The 19,829-nt window shown below is 41.9% G+C and overlaps 1 protein-coding gene across 1 annotated transcript in view; it reads left to right on the top strand.

Annotated features, from left to right (window-relative positions):
* The window catches only part of TMTC1 (transmembrane O-mannosyltransferase targeting cadherins 1), a 273,311-nt gene that overhangs the window by 175,374 nt on the left and 78,108 nt on the right, over positions 1-19,829 (top strand). Inside the window, exon 10 of the mRNA XM_042946180.1 lies at positions 15,105-15,272. Within this exon, the coding sequence (XP_042802114.1) occupies positions 15,105-15,272 (168 nt within the window). The remainder of the gene's footprint in view (positions 1-15,104; positions 15,273-19,829) is intronic.

Genomic DNA, 19,829 nt, shown 5'->3' with positions numbered 1-19,829 from the left:
AAAACTTCTGTTGAATGTCTATTTTGTGTCAGTCACTGTGCTAAACATCTTCTACTTTGTCAGTGAATTCACACTGTTTGTGTAGTGGTTCATAGCTCCCCACTGAAGTCAGGGATCCTCTCACCTCTGAACTATATTGCTTCTCTGCTAGTAACATCTCAGTATTCTTTCTAAGTGAAAAGAAGGAGAAATTCTGAACACAGTAATGTACTTTCAGCTCAACTCCATTTGGTAATTAGGACTTGTACTTTAAGAGTCCTGTGTTATAAATCCTCAGGAATCTGTGAGTCTGGGTGACAAAGAATTGCTTGTGCAGTAAACTTGTCTAATCTAGAGATGAGAGAACAATTTCTGAGGGAATAAAGTACCAGAGTTTATTTTCTTATTTTATTTTTTTAAATGTTTATTTATTTTGAGAGAGAGAGAGCACACTAGCAGGGGAGGAGCAGAGAGAGATAGAGAATCCCCAACAGGCTCTGCACCATCAGCGCAGAGCTGGATGCGGGCTTGATCTCACAAACCAGGAGATCATGACCTGAGCTGAAACCAAGAGTCAGACACTTAACCGACTGAACCACCCAGGTGCCCCAAGGGCAGGAATTTTAAACAAGAAGTTAAAATGTCATTTTTCTGGAAGAGATCTTTATTATAAACATTATGGAAGCCCATAGTATTGTTATCAACCGTTTGTGGGGTGTCCTACTTAAATAAGGGGTTCCTCTCGCCAAGGTAGGCATGTCTCCCTAACGCCTGCAGAATCATGCCTGCTCAGGCTTTTCTTGGGTTGCCATATCTTCAATAGACCTTACTCTGACTTTACTTCTTTTCTTTAAAATAAAGTAGTGTCCCTGCCCTTTTCCAGCTAGGACTAAGCTCATTTGGATTAAAATGAAAGTTCTGAATATGAAGAAGACCTCAGTATTTCCAAGAACAAGTGCCCGCCTCTCAGAAACAACCTGGATTTTGCTGCATTTTGCATACTTGGTGCTGGGTCCTCCAAAATCAGTGTCAATAAGCTGGTCTTCATTTAAAAGATGACTGTCTTTGTCTTTTCTCCCCAAGTGCCTGCATCTATGCATTGCAGTATTGACATTAAGTCATCATTTTCCAAGGGTTTCAGCAGGTCTTTGCCCAACTATTTACTATTCTCCACTGAGATGGGGCCACTGGTCTCTGCTGGGTAAAATATTTTCCAGAGAAAGTCCCCCATTTTCATACAAAACTGTCAGTATTATAAACTGGCTGTGATGTAGTCATTAGAGCTGCTGAAAGTTGCCTTGGGGCCACAGAAAATTTTGCACATGCTTCAGGCATCCCTGGGAAAGTGTCAGAACACTGGATGTTGCCTGTTGCATTTGGCTTTGGCAATGGTGAAGAACATTTCCCAAGCCTTTTATACACACAGGAGTCTTCTCTGTGTGACTTTCCTTGCATTATTGTCCTTGACAAGAAACAGCCAATTTCCACAGCATTAAGTCTCCAAGGTCTTTGAAGAAAGCATATGCACAGTGTCCTCAGTGGCAGTTTCATAATACACACAGTCATCTTTATGCAGAAATCTGTGTTGTCCCAAAAACTTTAGCAAGCAATAGGACAATAAAGTAAAAAGCTGAATTGGTAATTCTTCTGAGGAAGTTGAACTTCCTACTCATTAAGTGTTTATTTCAAGTTATTTGGAGCTAAATCCTGGCCTTAGATCCCATCCATGAAACCACAGAAGTCATGTACACCCTCACTGAAGCCTGGGTGAGTCCCATCCATCCCAGGAGCTGATTAGGCTATTTTATAAGACGGCCCAGAATGAGTCAGACCAAGTGGTCTTTTATCTCTGCCATTATGCCTAACAATGAACAAGCCACTTGAATCTTCAGGCTTCTGTCCTCCCTCCAACCTAACTTAGAAAAGACCCAAAATATCACCTTCCTCTCACTTGCACTTTGAAATCTATGGATAAAAGGGACAGAAATAGGCTATCCATCTGTCATTGCATGGCTTTAGGGTCAGAGTTTCACCACCAAAAGAAATTGGAATAATCTTTTCTTCTGGTGATATGTGCCTATTTTGTGGATTTCCTTTTTGAACAGGCAGGAGAGTTTGGTGCTTAAATCACTTTTCTAACAGAACTTTTGATCTCTTATTCTTATCTCCAGAGAGGGATATAATTTTATGGCTACTTTTTTGTATTTTATAAAAACCACAATAGAATGCTTCAAAGGACTAAAATTTCTTTGAATCAATGAAGCAGAAATAGTTGTTGAGAGCTCTCAAATGAAGTCACAGGAAGTGATCAGATATCCATTTATATGCCAGATTCAGGGTGATTTATTCACTTTAGCACCAAAGAGCAAATTTCTAAGCTACTTTAAGAAAACACGAATGAGTGGAGAGAAGAAATGGATGGGAATAAGTGAAGGTAGAAACAATATTGTGGATAGCATTGATCAAGAATAATTGCGGGGGAACCTGGGTGGCTCAGTTGGTTAAGAATCTGACTCTTAATTTTGGCTCAGTTTATGATCTCATGGTCGTGAGATCAAGACCTGTGTTGGCTCCGCACTGGGCATGGAGCCTGCTTAAATTTTTCTCTCCCTCTCCCTCTCTTTCTCTAGTTTATAAAATGAAATGAAATAAAATAATATAAAATAAAATACATTATTTAAAAAAATGAGAATTGAGACCACAGAAGGAGAAGTTAGATAACATGTGTTGGAAGAAAGAAAGAAAAATAGGGGCGCCTGGGTGGCTCAGTCGGTTGAGCATCCAACCTCAGCTTAGGTCATGATCTCACACTCCGTGAGTTCGAGCCCCATGTCGGGCTCTGTGCGGACAGCTCAGAGCCTAGAGCCCACTTTGGATTCTGTGTCTCCCCCTCTCTCTGCCCCTCCCCTGCTCCTGCTCTGTCTCTCTCTGTCTCAAAAATAAATAAAAAAACATTGAAAAAATTAAAAAAAAAAAAAGAAAGAAAGAAAAATAAAAAATTACCCTACTCTTAGAAAGATGCCATTTCTGTTGTATAATCCCTAAGCTTTTGGACACATCAGACACAGACTATTGGAAAAATGATGACTCCCATTCATTTTGGATTTTGAGAAATACCTTCAAATCATACCTGTCAATTTGAAATGGAATTTTTAATTTTACACAGGTAGCTATTAAAGCAATACTGCAGTATTCCTTTCTCAGAATGCAAAATGAGGAACCATACCCGGGAAGTCGTACTACTTCCGTTATCTGATATTGGGAACCCCTTCTGATAAGCCATATGTGCATAGGCTTCTTCAAACTTCCTGGAGGAGAATGATGATTATTTGAGACTGAATCAAAGTTTCGCCAAATATTAAAATCAGCAGAGCCGTCATTTGATATCAACCCAAGCTTACTTTGGCAAATCCAGTAGGAAGAAGACTGAACTGGGAATCAGCATAGCCCCATCTGTCCCCTACTACCTGGCAGCCCTGGGTTGCCCATTTTCCTACCAGTAAAACCAGAGGGTTGGCCTTGCTCAGTGGTCCCCGAGTGTTGCTTAGATCTCTGTGACAGAGTTTTCTCAGGTCTGTGGCCAAATTAGGGGGTGAGGAGAGAGAGAAAGACAATGTAATAAATGTTTCATAAAGTTAAATCCATGCAGTTTTTAAATTATGGAATTACATCTTTCTTATATTTTTGGCATTAAAATATTCTCCTATGACAAGATGATAAGAGCAGCAGGGGTTGCACCCAACTCCCCTTTCTTAGAAATTTTGCAGGTTTGGGAAACCTAAAACTCCAGTAACTACTAGGCTACGTGATCTTGAAGGTCTCTTTCAGCTCCCAAGTTCAAACGTTTTGTGATTGAGAATAATCTTGTGGAGAGTATCAATTTTTTTTTTCTGCTTAAGATTTAAAATATTTTTTTTAACGTTTATTTATTTTTGAGACAGAGAGAGACAGAGCATGACAGGGGAGGGTCAGAGAGAGGGAGACACAAAATCTGAAACAGGCTCCAGGCTCTGAGCTGTCAGCACAGAGCCCGACACGGGGCTCGAACCCACGGACCGTGAGATCATGACCTGAGCCGAAGTCAGCCGCTTAACCAACTGAGCCACCCAGGTGCCCCAACTGCTTAAGATTTTAAACAAAGATTGTTGTCAAGCATTGGAATGTGATCACTTCTGTCTGCTCTTTTTCAACAGGCTGGGCCTCGTAGGGAAAGGGCAATGGGTCCCCTGGGGGGGAAGGAGAAAAGAAGGCAGTATATTTGCCATGGGGACAGGCACTTTGCAGGGCCAGGAGGTGGGTACCAGGAAGTGGTCGGGAAGCACAGGTATGGAGCCCCTACTCTGAGATAATGGGGTGTCCTTATAAGCAGCAGGAATAGCTGATGCTTAGAAGTTCGTGGGGAAAGCATCAAGAAGGAACTTATGTCAGGAGGAAATGGGGCCATGGCAATAAGAGCAATGCCAGACCTCCTTTTCCAAGAAGCAGTTGTACAGGCAGCTTATTAAGAGAGGTTGCAGTCCATGAGAATGGGTCAAAAGTTTGCCCATCCACATGATGTCACGGAAAGCGGCTCAATTGGGTTGAAGCCTAGTAGAATCTTAACAGGGGCTTGAAGCACCAGTAAGATTGCTCCCAAAGTAACTGATACCTTGTAGAGCAAGTTGAGCCCCTTTGAGGCCATGGCTGATAGGAATGTGACAAGACTGAGTCACTTAAGAGGACATAAGTAACTAGATTTTGATGGGGCCAAGTCACAAAAATAGTAGAAAACCCAGGAACCAGGCAAAGCCAGATATTCGCTTTTTAGCTTGATTTTTGTTTGAAATTCCCATTGTATTATGCATTGGAGAGATGGGAAAAGCACCCTGGGCTTGGCAAAGAGCCACTCTGCCAAAAACCTAAACATTAGGTTGAGAAGGAGTTTTCAGTTACAAGGTCAAGAGCACCTGCTCCTTGAGAACACCTGTGTATAGGTGTGCATATGTGTTGGCTAAATTACCCAAACTCTCTCAATCATTACTTAGTTTTAGCTCTGAATCCATTTTGTGTGTGTGTGTATTTCTATCATGTCGTCTTAAGATAAAGTTCTCTCATAAGGAGAGCAGAGAAAGGAAAAGCGGAAATGCAGTGCACTATTAAATGAGGGGCAATAAATTGATGTCAGCAAATGATCTGAAAAGAAAGAGTGAAGGTCAGTGATACCACTGGAGAAGAAACAGTGGGAAGCTCCAAGATTTGAGTAAAGAAGTAAATAGGTCTTTTTACTTTGGAGAGGTATTCAAATCCTTTTAAATCCAGTGTCTTCTGTGTCCCGCACCATATTAAAAAAAAAAAAATTTTTAGTGTTTATTTATTTTTGAGAGAGAGAGAGAGTGGGGGAGGGACAGAGAGAGAGGGAGACACAGAGTCCGAAGCAGGCTCCAGGCTCTGAGCTGTCAGCACAGAGCCTGATGTGGGACTCAAACTCACAAACTGTGAGATTACAACCTGAGCCGCAGTCAGATGCTTAACCAACTGAGCCACCCAGGCACCCCTACAGCCTCTAGTTTTAGAACACATTCACTTGAGTCCCTCAGTAAACCCCTCCTTCTTTCCTTCCTGGTCGTGCTCTTCACACAGCCCTGCACAAGCCTGGTGCAAGGACCCTTCCTACCTGGGCACTGCCTTCGAGAGCAGCCTCACTGCACAAGGCCTGGCTTCTAGGTCTCACACCTCTTCTGAATTCAGGTGTCAGAGGGCTGGACGGAACAGTGTATTCTGGCACAGCAAGAGGAAAAGGACAAGCAACCTGACATGAAGATATTCCCACCCTTACTCCATCATATGCTGAAGGATAACCTTAATCAACTTTTGAAACCCAGAGTAGGCTATCACACCATCAAGAAGCCTCCGACTGCATGACAGTGGAGGTGTCTCCCATTGAAGATGGGAGACATGGGGGGAGGGGGAGCAGCAGAGGAGGACAGACTCAGCTTTCTTCTAAAACATAGTGTGGGGCGCCTGGTGGCTCAGTCTGTGTCTCGCTCTCTCTCGGCCCCTCCCCGCTCGTGCCCTATCTCTCTCAAAAATAAATAAACATTAAAACATTAAAAAAAAAAAAACAACTAAAACTGGAGATTGTAGATCACAGACAGAACAGAACAGAGAGAGCCACAGTGAAAATGAAGTGAGCTGAGGGCAGATTGAGTGCTTGTGGGCCGTAGATCACTTGGCCAATCTTCAGGGTGGCCTGGGGCAGGAAAGGAGGGTAATCTTGAGCAGTTACTTGCTGAACTATAATCATGACCTTCATATTACAGAATCCTATTAGTTATAAAAGATGAATGTTTATGTCTATTAAGTCCTAAGTGATGGACAGCAAATGTCTGGAAACCACAATTTGAAAGTAAAATTTGGAGAGTATAATTTGGATTCAGATGAGCCTAGATGGAATAATATATGTGAAAAATACCATAAGCTATGCTAGGTAATTGCAAGTCATTATTTCAGTCTACCCTGTGCAAACGAGGAGTTTGGAGGAAGCAAAGTTGAAGGAGAGTAAAGCAACATAGGTAAGGGTCTCTCCTTCCTTCTTTTCTTCTTCCCCTGGGTCTGCAGCCCTACCCTCACAGGTTAGTGTTCTGAAACACAGGACTGACTGAAGTGTGGCCATCTTGTCCTTATAAGTGAATTCATTTCTTTTCTTTTCTCTCCGATTCTGCACAGTGAAATGCATCTCAAACCAGTGACTTCTTTTTTTTTCTTTTTCTTTCATCTTTATTGAAATACAATTGACATACAATACTGTGTAAGTTTAAGGTGTACAACATGATTTGATACATTTATACATGGCCAAATGATTACCACTACACCAGTGACTTCTACACATTTTAGTAATCTTAAAATATCCTCCCTACTCTTTTTGGAAACCTGGAGTATTCTTCTCTCGTGAGGTTTGGGACCACCATTTTGTATGTCTGTGTTTTCTTATGGTACCCAGCACAACAGATGCTTCATAAAAGAGGATTGTGTAGAGTTAAAGAACACTGGACACATGACAAATCATACACTTGTGCGGTCAGCTCTGTGTTAACACACGGAATAGAGGAGGGGGCAGCAACAACTAATGGATTGTCCATTATGCCTTCACTTCAAAAGTGAAGATGCTGAATACGGTGGGTTACGGAAGAAGAAATGATAGAATTCAGGTCGTAGAGATGGGCATGCTGTGGGAGGGTAGAGAGAAGGTGGTTTTTCTAACTTTTTAGGAGTAGCTTTAGAGTTACTTGGGGGAGGTCTTTGGCTTTGGCTGAAAGGCCTCTCATGCCCAGATAGAAAATCTGGTTGTGACTGTTTGCACCAGGCTGGGAGGGAAGTAAACCAGGCCTGGGGGGAACGTTCCCAAGGGGAAACATCCATACTCTGTAGATGGATAGTTCTCCTGATGATAAAAGTGGGTCTTATCGGGGTGCCTGGGTGGCTCAGTCAGTCAAGCATCTGACTTTGGCTCAGGTCATGATCTCACGGTTCGTGAATTTGAGCCCCACATAGGGCTCTGTGCAGAGCCTGGAACCTGCTTCAGATTCTGTGTCTCCCCCTCTCTCTCTGGCCCTCCCCTGCTTGTTCTCTCTCTCTCTCTCTCTTTTTTTCTATCTCAAAAATAAACATTAAAATGTTTAAAAATTTAATTTTTAAAAATCTTCACCCCTGACTTGGGTTGATTCATTTTTAAGTTTATGTTTGTTTCCATGTTAATTTCTGATACTTTTAACCTCATTGTTCAACCACACCTGTGAAACAGCTCCTGTCATACCTGATGCTCAAGATGCAAAATGAATAAAATGTTACTCTATCCTTAAATAACCAACCTGAACTTTCAAACAGTTAATACTTTATTTCATATGAAAGTTGAAGAGAAAAGCTTCTTTATTGTGCATTAAATCATTAGAGAGATTATAGTTTGTGTTTTCTTCCCTTTCTTCTTTCTTCTTTAATTCACAAAGATAGAGTAGAGAAAGATTTGAAATGAGTATAAGGGAGGATTTGCTTAAGTGCTTTTTGAATTCCAGAACTATGAATGCACTTAGTGGAAATACATAGCTACATATATTTAACACACTACAAGTGTATCTTACTTTCTGAAGTGTATTGTTCTATAAAATGATGTGTCAATCAAACCTTTCTGAACCAAACGATACTGTACAAGAAGTTTGTAATTTTAAGGGAGTTTCCTTGAATATTTTATTTTTATTTTTTATTTTGCTTTAGAGAGAGTGTGGGAGTGGGGAAGAGGGGCAGAGGGAGAGAGAGACAGAGAGAAAGAGAGAGAGAGAGAGAGAGAGAGAGAGAGAGAGAGAGAGAGAATCTTAAGATCTTAAGCAAGCTCCGCACTTGGCACAACCCTGGGCTCATGACCTGAGCTGAAATCAAGTCAGATGATCAACTGACTAAGCCTTCCAGGCCCTGTCTGTGAATGCTTTTAAAAGACTTATATTGTTCTGTAAATTACATAGTTTGGGTCTATCTGGACGTTGATAAACTGGATTTCTCAAGTTGTATTTCCAGATCTCATCACATATTTTCATGATATGCACAGCACATTTTACTGATGTGATAGCATATGGCATACTAAATACACACATGAACACATAAACACTTGAAAACACTGACACATTGTATTCAGTTCATGGACTATGTCCACATACCTGATTTCATTTACTCCAACCAACAACCCTTTAAAGTAGCTGTATTTTAAGGTGTCTAAGGCAGGCACTATTAACCTCTTGTACAATAAACAACTAAGACTTCACAAGGTTGAGTCAATCTCCCGGAGCCACAGAACTCACAAGTGTCAGAGAAGAACCCAGCTCCTCAGACCCAGTTCCAGACTCTTCATTCTCCAATGAATTCCTTTTCCTAGCTGTGAACTCCCGACTTAAAGTTCGCACTAAAACACTTTTGTTCCACAGCAGCCTTTAGTGTTTTATGGGCCCCAGGAAGTTACTACATTGACAGGAGCCTGGCAGAGAGAGACATTGGTTTCTACCTGATTATGTGCAGACCGTACAACTTTCCTGCCTCATACTCTATTTAGCAGAAAACAATTGCCTAGCAATATTATTATTATAACATCGTGTTCATGTTATCACTTGCTGTTTATTGTCTACCAAGCATTGTGCACAGTGTGAAATTAGTTTCGTTTACAAATAAGACTGTTAATAACCAGAGAACTTAAATAATTTGAGATCAAACATCAGTGTCAGAACTGAAATGCAAACAGGGCTTTTTCTGACGCCAGACCCCTGCCTTATTTAACCCAGGAAGTCTTACAAATTTGGAGCTAGTAGGTGACTTAGGTTCAGAGGAACATCTCATCTTCAAAAAGATAAAAGAGAATCAGGTTCTTGGAAGGTGAAAGCAATGGCATTATTATCTCAGGTGTTCCGTAGATACGCTGAGGAAAGAACAGAAGAAACCTGTTTCGTGGAGAAGTCAATAGAAAGAAGCTCTTCATACCTACCGCAGGAGCCCAGCACATAGGACAAGTAGCTGCACAAGAGGGAAATGTACAAGAAATGCTTTTGGAGTCATTTTCTTGGAATATGAATAAACTCCCATCCAAATATATTCAACCTTGTGAGAAATTTTCCCACCCATCAAATATTTGAGATAAAAAAAGAACAGGGGGGGAACCTTGGCTCACCAGAAGCTGGCAGCCCCCCTTCCCGGGTTAAATCTGATCTGAGGCGGCACCATTGGCTCCCTGCTGCTTCCCGGCTGCCGCATCAAACACCTGTTCTGGGCTCAGCATTCCAGGGCTTTATTGTTTAACCGTCCATGAGACCAGAGTAAGATCTTACTGCCATAATTTGCCAGGTGGGGACTCAACAGACCAGAATGAAGTTAACCAGGGATATGTTTCATTTCAACTATCTAAAGTTGGGAATGTTTTTTAAGTAATAAAATGGTGAGATTGTGTCTCTCTTATATCGCTAATGTTATTTATAGATACTTTCAGTGGCTTGAGTTTGTTAAAAGGTAGAATTTCAGTTCTACTTAGCAGTGAAAAGATTCTCTTTGATCGATAAAACTAAACAAAAAGTGAAGCTATAGTAAGCATCATAAAATGCTTGCCCCAGAGATAGAAAATTGTCATCTCTTCAGGTTGATGTGAACAGGAAGGAGAAGTGTTTTTCTTTTATCGCTTGAGAGCTTCGGGGCCAGGTTCATGAAAGTACAACTGTACTATTCACACAATGATGAACTTCTCACAAAGTTCTCAAATAACAGGTTTAAACATTTTTCTAATATGAAAGGACCAACATTGTTGACCTGCATTTCCTATTCAGTTCCCTTTGGATGTGCACCATAAAAGTATAAGGAGAGATGCCCATGTCTCTAGTTATAATATGCACTGAAATGGAGATACCTTCAGCCTGTGAATGAGAGATCAGATAATTATTCCATTCACAAAAGCAGCAGTGCTTCTCCAGATGCATCTTAGCGGGGCGCCTGGGTGGCCCAGTTGGTTAAGCCTCCAACTTTGGCTCAGGTCAAGAGATGCATCTGGCTGGTTCAGTTGGTTAAGCAGTCCGACATTGGCTCAGGTCATGATCTCACAGTTTATGAGTTCAAGCCCTGCATTGGGCTCTGTGCTGACAGCTCAGAGCCTGGAGCCTGCTTCAGATTCTGTGTCTCCCTTTCTCTCTGCCCCTCCCCTGCTCACGCTCTGCCTCTCTCAAAAATAAATAAGCATTAAAAAAAAAATGCATCTTAGTAATGAGCTAAACCAATCAGCAGCCAGAGTTTGGCTCTTGGTTCTTCGGGTTACGATTTTGTCACATGTCAGTGGTTTGCACTGACTCCTTCATTCTCTGTGGAGAGGTCTCTGTTCAGAGCCCAGATTTCCCCTTACCCAGATTAACCAAAGCAATCTGGAGTCTGGTTTCATTTCCTTGGAGGCCACAAAAGCATGTAGCTTCTCATTTGCTTGATTTTTCTGCTTTCAAAATGAGGACTTGCCCTGCCCCTAGCAATGGAGAGAGAAATTCCCCCCACCCCCTGCTGCTGAGATCTGTATTAAAGCAGATGTTGAAGGATGAAATGTCATAATAGAGAAGCATCTTAATCTTTGTGATATTGTGTTCAAGTTTTTAAGAATGTGATACTCTCTAAGAAATTTGCAAACCTAAGTAGAGATTATTTTATATGGCTTACCATTTCTTTAAACCATATGTCAACACAAGGACTTTCCAAAAAAAATTACCGTGTTACTTGATACTGATGCCTGTGCTGAGTGGAAAGGAATGGCGTTCTCCTTCCTTTGGTTATAGCAGGGGTCAACACGCTGTGGCTCCTGAGTGGAGTCTGGCACACCGCCTGTTTTATAAATAAATTTTATTGGAACACAGCCATGCCCGTTCGTTTACCTAGTGTCGATGGCTATTTTCCTGCTACAAAGATAGAGTGGGAAGGACAGAAAAGCCTGAAGTATTTACTCTTGTGCCCCTTACACAAAAAGTTTGCCAACTTCTGGAGTACAGCGTCGTGTTAGAGTCATGGGTCTTCCGATCTGACTCTGTTATTAGCTGTGGGTGCTACAGGCAAGTTATTTAACACTTATTACCTTTAGTTTGCTCATCTATGAAATGTAAAATACTGAGGATTATATTTTTAAATCAGATAATATATTTAAAATGTTTTTTTAATGATTATTTTTGAGAGAAAGAGACAGAACGTGACTGGGGGAGGGGCAGAGAGAGAGAGGGAGACAGTGAATCCAGAGCGGGCTCCAGGCTCTGAGCTGTCAGCACAGAGCCCGACGCGGGGCTCAAACTAACAAACCAAGAAATCATGACCTGAGCTGAAGCTGGGATGCTTAACAGACTGAGCCACCTAAATGCCCCATAAATCAGATGATATATTTAAAGCCAATACTGTCCTTATCCTGTGGACAGGCCCATACAAAGCTCTTAGCACAGTGCCTGACAGATAGAAAGGACTCAATATAAACATATAAATGTATAAACTAGCTAATTACTTTTTGTTATTGTTGTCTTCATTGTTCTTGTCTTCTGCCATTTTGTGGCCCTGGCTCTGAGATCCAGTGTGGAGATCCCAGTGTTTTCCTTCCCTAGTGCTCTGCCAGATGGGCAGCTCTTTTTCCTACAAGGAGACAGATAACAACTATTACAATTTTATGAATGGAGTGGTTAGGAGGGAAGTACATGAAGCTGTGTGCTAAGGTATGAGAAACACAAGAGGCATGTAGGTGGCTCAGTTGGTAAATTGTCTGACTTCAGCTCAGGTCATGATCTCATAGCTCGTGGGTTCGAGCCCTGCATTGGGCTCTGTGCTGACAGCTCAGAGCCTGGAGCCTGCTTTGGATTCTGTGTCTCCCTCTCTCTCTCTGCCCCTCCCCTGCTCATGCTCTCTCTCTCTCTCTCTCTCTCTCTCTCTCTCTCTGTCTCTCTCTGTCTCTCTCTCGAAAAATAAATAAACATTAAAAAAAAAAAAAAAAAGCTGTGAGGAACACAAGAATCAGCTAGTCAGGTCAGAACCCAGACAAGCAGGACAGCATATGGAGTGTGAGTTCTGAAATCTGAAATTCCTGGGTTTGTATCTTTGCTCTCTATGTACGAGCCATGTGACCCAATTCAGGAAATCAGTTCACCTTTCTCCTCGTCAGTGTCTTTATGGTTAAACACAGTGAGTGACCCACGGGGATGTGAGGATGGGCTGAACCCATCTATAGAACATAGTTGGCACATAAGATTGTACTCAGTAAATAGTAGTTCTCAGTGGGGCTGTTTTATGAAGGCAGGGGGAGAAGTCAGCTGGCACTAGAGATGTGGGTGTCTGCATGGGGCACTGCTCATGTGTTTCAGGACTTTGTTTACATGTCCCTTTTTCAATGGCTCCGTTCTTGACCACTCATTAAAATCTCAACTTCCTCCCCACCCTGGACTCCCTCTTCCTCTTTCCTGATAGATTTTCCCCCATGTAACACACCCTGCTGTGTGGCATACTCTGTGTTTTATTTGCTTATTGGCCGTTTCTCCCCACCCAGGTGGATTCCACAAGCACAAACATTATTGTCTGTTTTGTCCACCGATGTGTTCTTGGTGCCTGTAACAATGTCAGGGCACCGTTGGTGCTTATTAAATATCTGTTGAATGGAAGAATGGAGCCCAGAAGGCTTTCCTGTGGCCAGAGCTACATCCTGCTCACTTAGGGCTGGGATCCGGATGAGGCTAGAGGGACAAATGGCAAGCAGCCACATGAACTTGAGCAACCATGATGGCCTGTAATGGCATCAGCATGGCAAGTTGTACAGAATGAGAGACATTTAGAAAACCTTGATACCTCTAAGGCCAAACCTGACTTGTGAAAATGGAAAGAGGTTTTGAGTTTTTATTTGTTTTGTTTTGTTTTTTGCACCAGTGACTCTGTGTTCTGGAATGTTCAGGGCTTCTGCACAGTGTTTATGGCAGTCAAATCCAGTAAATAGGTATGGGCCTCCTTAGCTCAAACCACAGTCTCCCACTGGTAAGTGGGATGGTGACTCTCTTTGGCTAAACAGTGAACCCCAAAACTTTAGGGAGCTGGACCAACCAACTTACGGGATTTGAAGTATGGAATTGGAGCTCTAACTTGAACTGATTCCCAGCATCTCCACATCAGAAACCTCAGATGCTTCTCTTGTTTTTCAATCCTTGAGACCAAAGCACAGGTATTCAGAAAGGTGAACAGAAGGAAAGTGGAGAGATTTTTTAAAGGAGGTATGTTTAGAAATGAGACGATTTAAGTGTTTTCCTTTACAAACCCAACCTGCCTCAGTAGATTGGAGTTGTTTGATGGCAGGACATGTGTTTTATTCATAATTGCATCCTTAGTGCCTAGTTTATTGCCAGTCACATAGAGAGAAGTAAATAATTGAACAAGTAAATGGGCTGTATTAATTTGGACTTCTTATAGCATTAATGTCTAATATAGGATTACTTTTTTTTTTAATTTTTTAATGTTTATTTACTTTTGAGAGAGAGAGACAGACAGACAGAGTGTGAACAGGTGAGGGGCAGAGAGAAGGAGACACAGAATCCAAAGCAGGCTCCAGGCTCTGAGTTGTCAGCGCAGAGCCTGACGTGGGGCTTGAACTCATGAACTGTGAGATCATGACCTGATCCGAAGTCGGACGCTTTACCAACTGAGCCACCCAGGCGCCCCGTAGGATTTCTTTACACAGTCTTCTTTCATCCTTAAAATATTCTGTTATAATTTGTAGTTTATTATCTTTGGAAAGAAGTGGGTTTTAACTAAAATGCCTGTGGCAATAATGGGTACAAATTAAATGTTTGTGTTTTTCTGAGGCCAGTCAACAAGCAGGAAGCATCTCTGTGGCTGCACAGATAATGTGAAGCACCACATTCCATCCACCAGGCCAGAGGCTTTTAGAAATGTGATACTGACATGCCACTCAGATAATGAGCAATTCTTATGTCTGTTTAGAAAGCTGAGCCAGAGTCAGCAAGAAAATCATATCGACACAGTCTGTCTGTGATGAGCTCCAAGCTGCAAGGCTCAGGAGTTGGCTTGTGGACAGATGATTTTCCATCAGCATAAGGACTTTGACCAGAGTGGGTACACAGCAGGCAGCACATCCCTAGAGACAGACACCAGTGCTCCTTGGTAACCAGCATCCCTCCCAGGACCTGCTAGGGAAGTCTTAGGGACTGCCTGTCACAAAGCCATGATGTGACCGGCTGCAGCACAGTAAATGTAGGCACATGATACCAATATGGTTATATGATGTCAATGACGTAAGGAAGCAAGAGTCAGAGGGTCTATTCAGGACCCAAGAACATACATAAGGGACTTCTCATGATGTCTGAGCTCTGAAATCCAGGGCAGTCTGAGCCTAAACGATGAACCTATTATTCTCCACACAAATGCCAAAGGACTAGCAATGTGCTGGTACAGCCCATCAGAGAACCGACATGTAAATGTGTGTGAGAGAGGGGTGTTTATGTTTGTTTCTCCATCCCAGGACAAGCTTTATTTGAAAGCTAGTTTATATGGGACAGAATACACATGGGGCCTCCACTGCACCCCCAGAGTAATCCTGCTTCTCCCACACTGTTTTCCAGCATGGGCTACTGCATCCTTTTTGTGCACGGACTGAGCAAGCTGTGCACTTGGCTGAATCGATGCGGGGCCACCACCCTGACTGTGTCCACTGTGTTGCTGCTGTTGCTTTTCTCTTGGAAAACGGTGAAACAGAATGAAATTTGGCTGTCAAGAGAGTCCCTATTCAGGTACGATTAGGTGGATAAAAGCAAATCTCTTCCCATGTATTTTTTTGCTTAGATATTTGTTTCCAAACAAATGAGGTAACATGGGTCTGGCAATAATCATTAACCCACAGGTTTTTTTTTAAGTAAAGTTTTAAGTGGGAGATGTAATTTTATTTTGGGTTTTAGCTTTAGTTTTTTAAATGGTATTGTATAAAGTTTAATGTGAGCTCATTCTAAGTGAATTTATGAAAATAAGGCTCACGGGAAGGTTTTTGGCTCTGTGAGACAGTCGTTAATGATGAGCTGGGCTGTAAAATCAGCTATAAACCAAACGAAATGATAAGCCTAACTTCATTATGCAGACAAGAAAATGAGAAAGGTGAGCACACAGCAGGAAGGAAGAGAAATACAATACATTTTCTTTAGAATATTCCAGCGTATCAAGTTGTGATCTGTGATCTAGTTGCTTTATTCTGAACATTAATTGTGAACAAAGAAATGGGAGGCTTTTTTCATCTCCTGGTAGGTTTTTATGTAGTGTAGAAGTTGTTTCTGAAAATAACGATGTCAACTTAAAGCCCCGAATTTGTTGTGAAGTATAAACTATTCTCTGGGACTCCTGCTCATCGCTCTGTTTTCTGGAGCTTAGGCTGTCTCCCTAATGCCACTGCCCCAGTGACCTTCAGCTGGGCTCCCTGGCACTGCCACAGCTGATGTTCCCAGTTTCTAGGGATCCCCCCCATCTGTGTCCCCTCTTCCAGCTTCTGTCCTCACTTAGGACCCAGTTGCCCAGTTAGGTTGTTGTGGTTTTTACTTGGTTCCTTGGCCTGCTGATACCCAACACTTCTACTTTGGGAGCAAACAACTGAAACAGAGTTAGGATCACTCGAGAAAATAAAAGGGAACATATTGGGAGAGTATAGGGAAGTGCACGTCATTGAGGGGCCGGTGAAGAAGCCGGCATGTGGCAGATGGGAAAAACGTCTGGATGGTGTCTTGAGAGCACCTGAGCGCCCGCCCGGAAGCAAATGAGGAGACTTATACCAAGTTGTTTTTTATCTTCACATCAAAGTCCTAGGGAAATTAAGTCCTCTGGCTGGGCTTGAGCTTTAGGTCATGTGCCTGCCCTTTGTCTCCACCAGGCACCGAAATGAATGATTGGCCAAAGGAGCCCCTCTGACTTCCACTGAGGGAGTTAGGGCAGGCCCGGCCCCTTGGGGTACCACTGAGACTTCACAAAGTGAGGCAAGGGAGAACTCCCCACAGGGAATCCAACTACTGGAGGAGGGCAAAGACTCTGGGCTGCCAGGAATGAATGAATGAATGAACGAACAGATAAATAAGATAAATGTTCACTGCACTTTTTTACTATTTCAAAACAATATATTTGATTTTGCTACTTGGCAATTTAACTTTTTAACTTTTTTTAATAGAAAAATATTAGTTTGTCATGCAAGTCTTATTGGTTTTTTATTATTATTATATCACCACCATTGTCAATGTCATAATCATTTTCACAGTGGATACTGTAGAGACCTGTTGGCATGTAAAGTTTTTTGTGGGGATTTTTTAACTTAATGTTTTTTCACTTTGAGGATCCAGATTCCGTTTAGTCTCTGTCACATCCTTCACCTTCAATGCGGTCCCCACAGACCACAAAGGACTTGTCCCCTCTTTCTACCCATGCTGAGGTCAATCTGCAAACACAGGGACATGGACATCCAGTGATACAACTTCCTCTTAGTCTCTGTTGGCTTCAATTTTTTTTTTCTTTTGCTTTCAACAGTTGGTGCTTTTATGAGAAACTTTAAAATGGTTCTGCCCTGTGCTAAACCCCTTGCTTGAATAAAGGTACTAACAGAGGTCGTGTCTTCTAATTATGTTTACTGCTTAATCAGATCAACTTTTGGGGGTGGATTTTGGCAGGCAGCAGTTTATTTCAAGGATAACAAGTTCATGTTCCAACACTCTACGGCTGATGCCAGCAGTTTGAAAACAGAAAAACAAAAAGCTCATTGACTTTTCATCCAGAGGCTTTGTTTTTGTTTTTGTTTTTCCAGATGGAAGCATGTAGTAAGTGACAGTGGATTACTAAAACATAACCATTCCGCATATGTGCTTGAAGAGGTTTTGTGCCCTTAAGAGGCCTTTGGTGATCAAATGGAATTTTGTATAACATGTAAATCAAAGCTTTTGATAGTTCTTTGAAAACTTTGCCTATTATAATTTATGTATGTCCCAAGAAAAGTTTTAAGAATCTGAGACGTTAAGAATATTCTTTCTCTTCAAAGACCAGATATTTGTATGTATTCATCTGTGCTGAGTCATGCTGGAATCAGTTGAGTGAACATTTATCAAGAATCTTTGAAGGAAGATAGGGTTACTGGTTGAGTGTGGGGGCTGGAGTTAGACTTTCTGGGTCCTCTCCAAGTACCATCATTTATTAGCTGTATGATGTTGGGAAAGTTACTTAACGACTCCGTGCCTTAGTTTTCTTTATTTTGAAACTTAGAGTAATAACAAGAATGTTTATCTTTCAGGTGTAGTCTAAGAATAAATGATTATGTAAAAGATGCAGAAGGCAGTATGGTAAACACTATGCAAGGTTTTCAAGTTATGGTTGTAGGCTCTGTTCTAGGGTATGAAAGAGATTGGTGTCGACAGGGGGAAGAGGGAAAGAGGAAGAGGAGCTGGAAGTCTGTGGAGGGTCAGACACATAAACACATGTTAACATAATGTAGCCACTGGTAGACAGAGGTAGAGCAGGACAGCGCGTAAGCGCTAAGAACAGCGCAGGCCCTTCATGAACTGTTGTCTCGTAGACCTGAACCGAGTATGTAAAGATGCAAACAACCCAAATTAGCCATAATGATCAAAATCAAGAACTGGCTGTATTGAGTAAGAAAAATTTGTAATAGTTCTAGATAAGGCGATGTCCCTGTGTCAGAGGCCCTGCTTCTGGTTACTCCTCTGTTCTAAACAGTGAACTTATTGACCGTCCCTTGGACATATGGTCTCATTAAGGCCTCTCTTACTACATGGGGTGGTTTTGCTTGGCAATGCTGTGAACAGTCTTACAGAGCGTCTTAGGACAGACCTTTGCGTTGGAGAAAATCCAACTTTCAGTTAAGTCCCAGCCTTTCCAGCTGAGGCCTCCTCTTACAAAAAAAGATCTCACCATATGATGTATTTTTAGGAGATACAGATGCAGGCCCCCCTCACGGCTTTGTAGTTCCACTGGCAAGAATCGTACACACAAAAGCGTAAGAAGCCTGAACTTGTGTCTTATCAGAGGCTCAAAGAGAGTAATTGGTCCACACTGAAATAGCTGTGAAGAGAAACCAGGATTTGAACCCAAGTTTGATATACAAGAATATGTAAGCTTTGCTACACCCATTTTTTACTTTATGTTTTCTAACTTAAATAAGCCCAGTATAAAAAAGAGAGAGAGGGAGAGTGGGAGAGTGGGGGGAGGGATTGGTTCATAATAATAGCTGCAAGGTATATTTTCTTTAATTCTTTGTGCCAAAAAACTATTCTGATATCCTAACCTGGAAAGAGGGTAACTGCATAGCTCCAGCTGAGCCTGGTAACAGCCCACAATTTTACATTGTTTGGAGTAAAAAATACTGTAGTAACACAATTTGGTAAAAATCCCTTCTACCCCCCAAATGTTAGAAATACCTGAAAAGGCAGAGGCTGCATTTTTCTTTTATTCGCAATGTAGTTAAGGGTCTCTTTGAATCCCATTCATGAAGTATTTAAGTGATCTATGGACCACCAATTAAGAATTTACGGCCTAGATTATTCTCCATCTCTGTAGGAAACACATTTGTGTTTCTTGCTTTCTGAATTGCTAAGCCAGAGGTCAGCAGACCTCCCAAGGCAGAGAATATATACTGAGGATTGGCAGATTCCTTTGTAAAGGAGTAGACGGTAAATATTTTAGTCTTTGTGGGCCATACAGTCTCTTTTGCAGCTACCCAACCCTGCTGTTGTCTCGGGAAAGACGCCAAAAATAATAGGCAAACACATTGGCGCGCCTGTGGCCCACAAGGCCATAGTTTGCTTACCAATAAGATAAACATTGTGATAGTGAAATTATAATGTTACTATATCTTGTGGTACCTTTCTGGCTTAGCATCAAGTGTTGATCAGCTTCAGGAATGGTTCTGACCACGTATTGGCCTTGGTTGAAATCTCTTCTCAACTGCCTTCTAGGTCTGTAACTTTAGAAAAAAAGGTCTTAATCTCTCTGAACTTCAATTTCCTCATCTGTAGTATGGAGGTGCAATAATTCTACCCATCCGATAAGTTACTGAAGGGATAAAAGGAGACAGTCAGTCCATGGAAATGGGTGCTCAGCCCAGAACTTGATTCAAACTGAGCATTCCATTCTGTGAGTACCAGCCATCCTGAGTGAGGCATTGTGCTGCCTCAGGTCAAAGCAGGGTTGGAATTGAAGAGAACCACCAATCCTTACTTTCCTTTCCTGTTACCCTTGGGTTGGATGCTGCTCATTAATTTTTTTTAATGTTTGTTTTCTAATCAGGAATTTGGGGATGGTTCTTGTGACCT

The sequence above is a fragment of the Panthera leo genome, chromosome B4 (genome assembly GCF_018350215.1).
Source record: "Panthera leo isolate Ple1 chromosome B4, P.leo_Ple1_pat1.1, whole genome shotgun sequence".
NCBI classification, from domain to species: domain Eukaryota; kingdom Metazoa; phylum Chordata; class Mammalia; order Carnivora; family Felidae; genus Panthera; species Panthera leo.
Note: the sequence above shows the minus strand (reverse complement) of the source record. Positions and strands in the feature narration are given on the sequence as shown.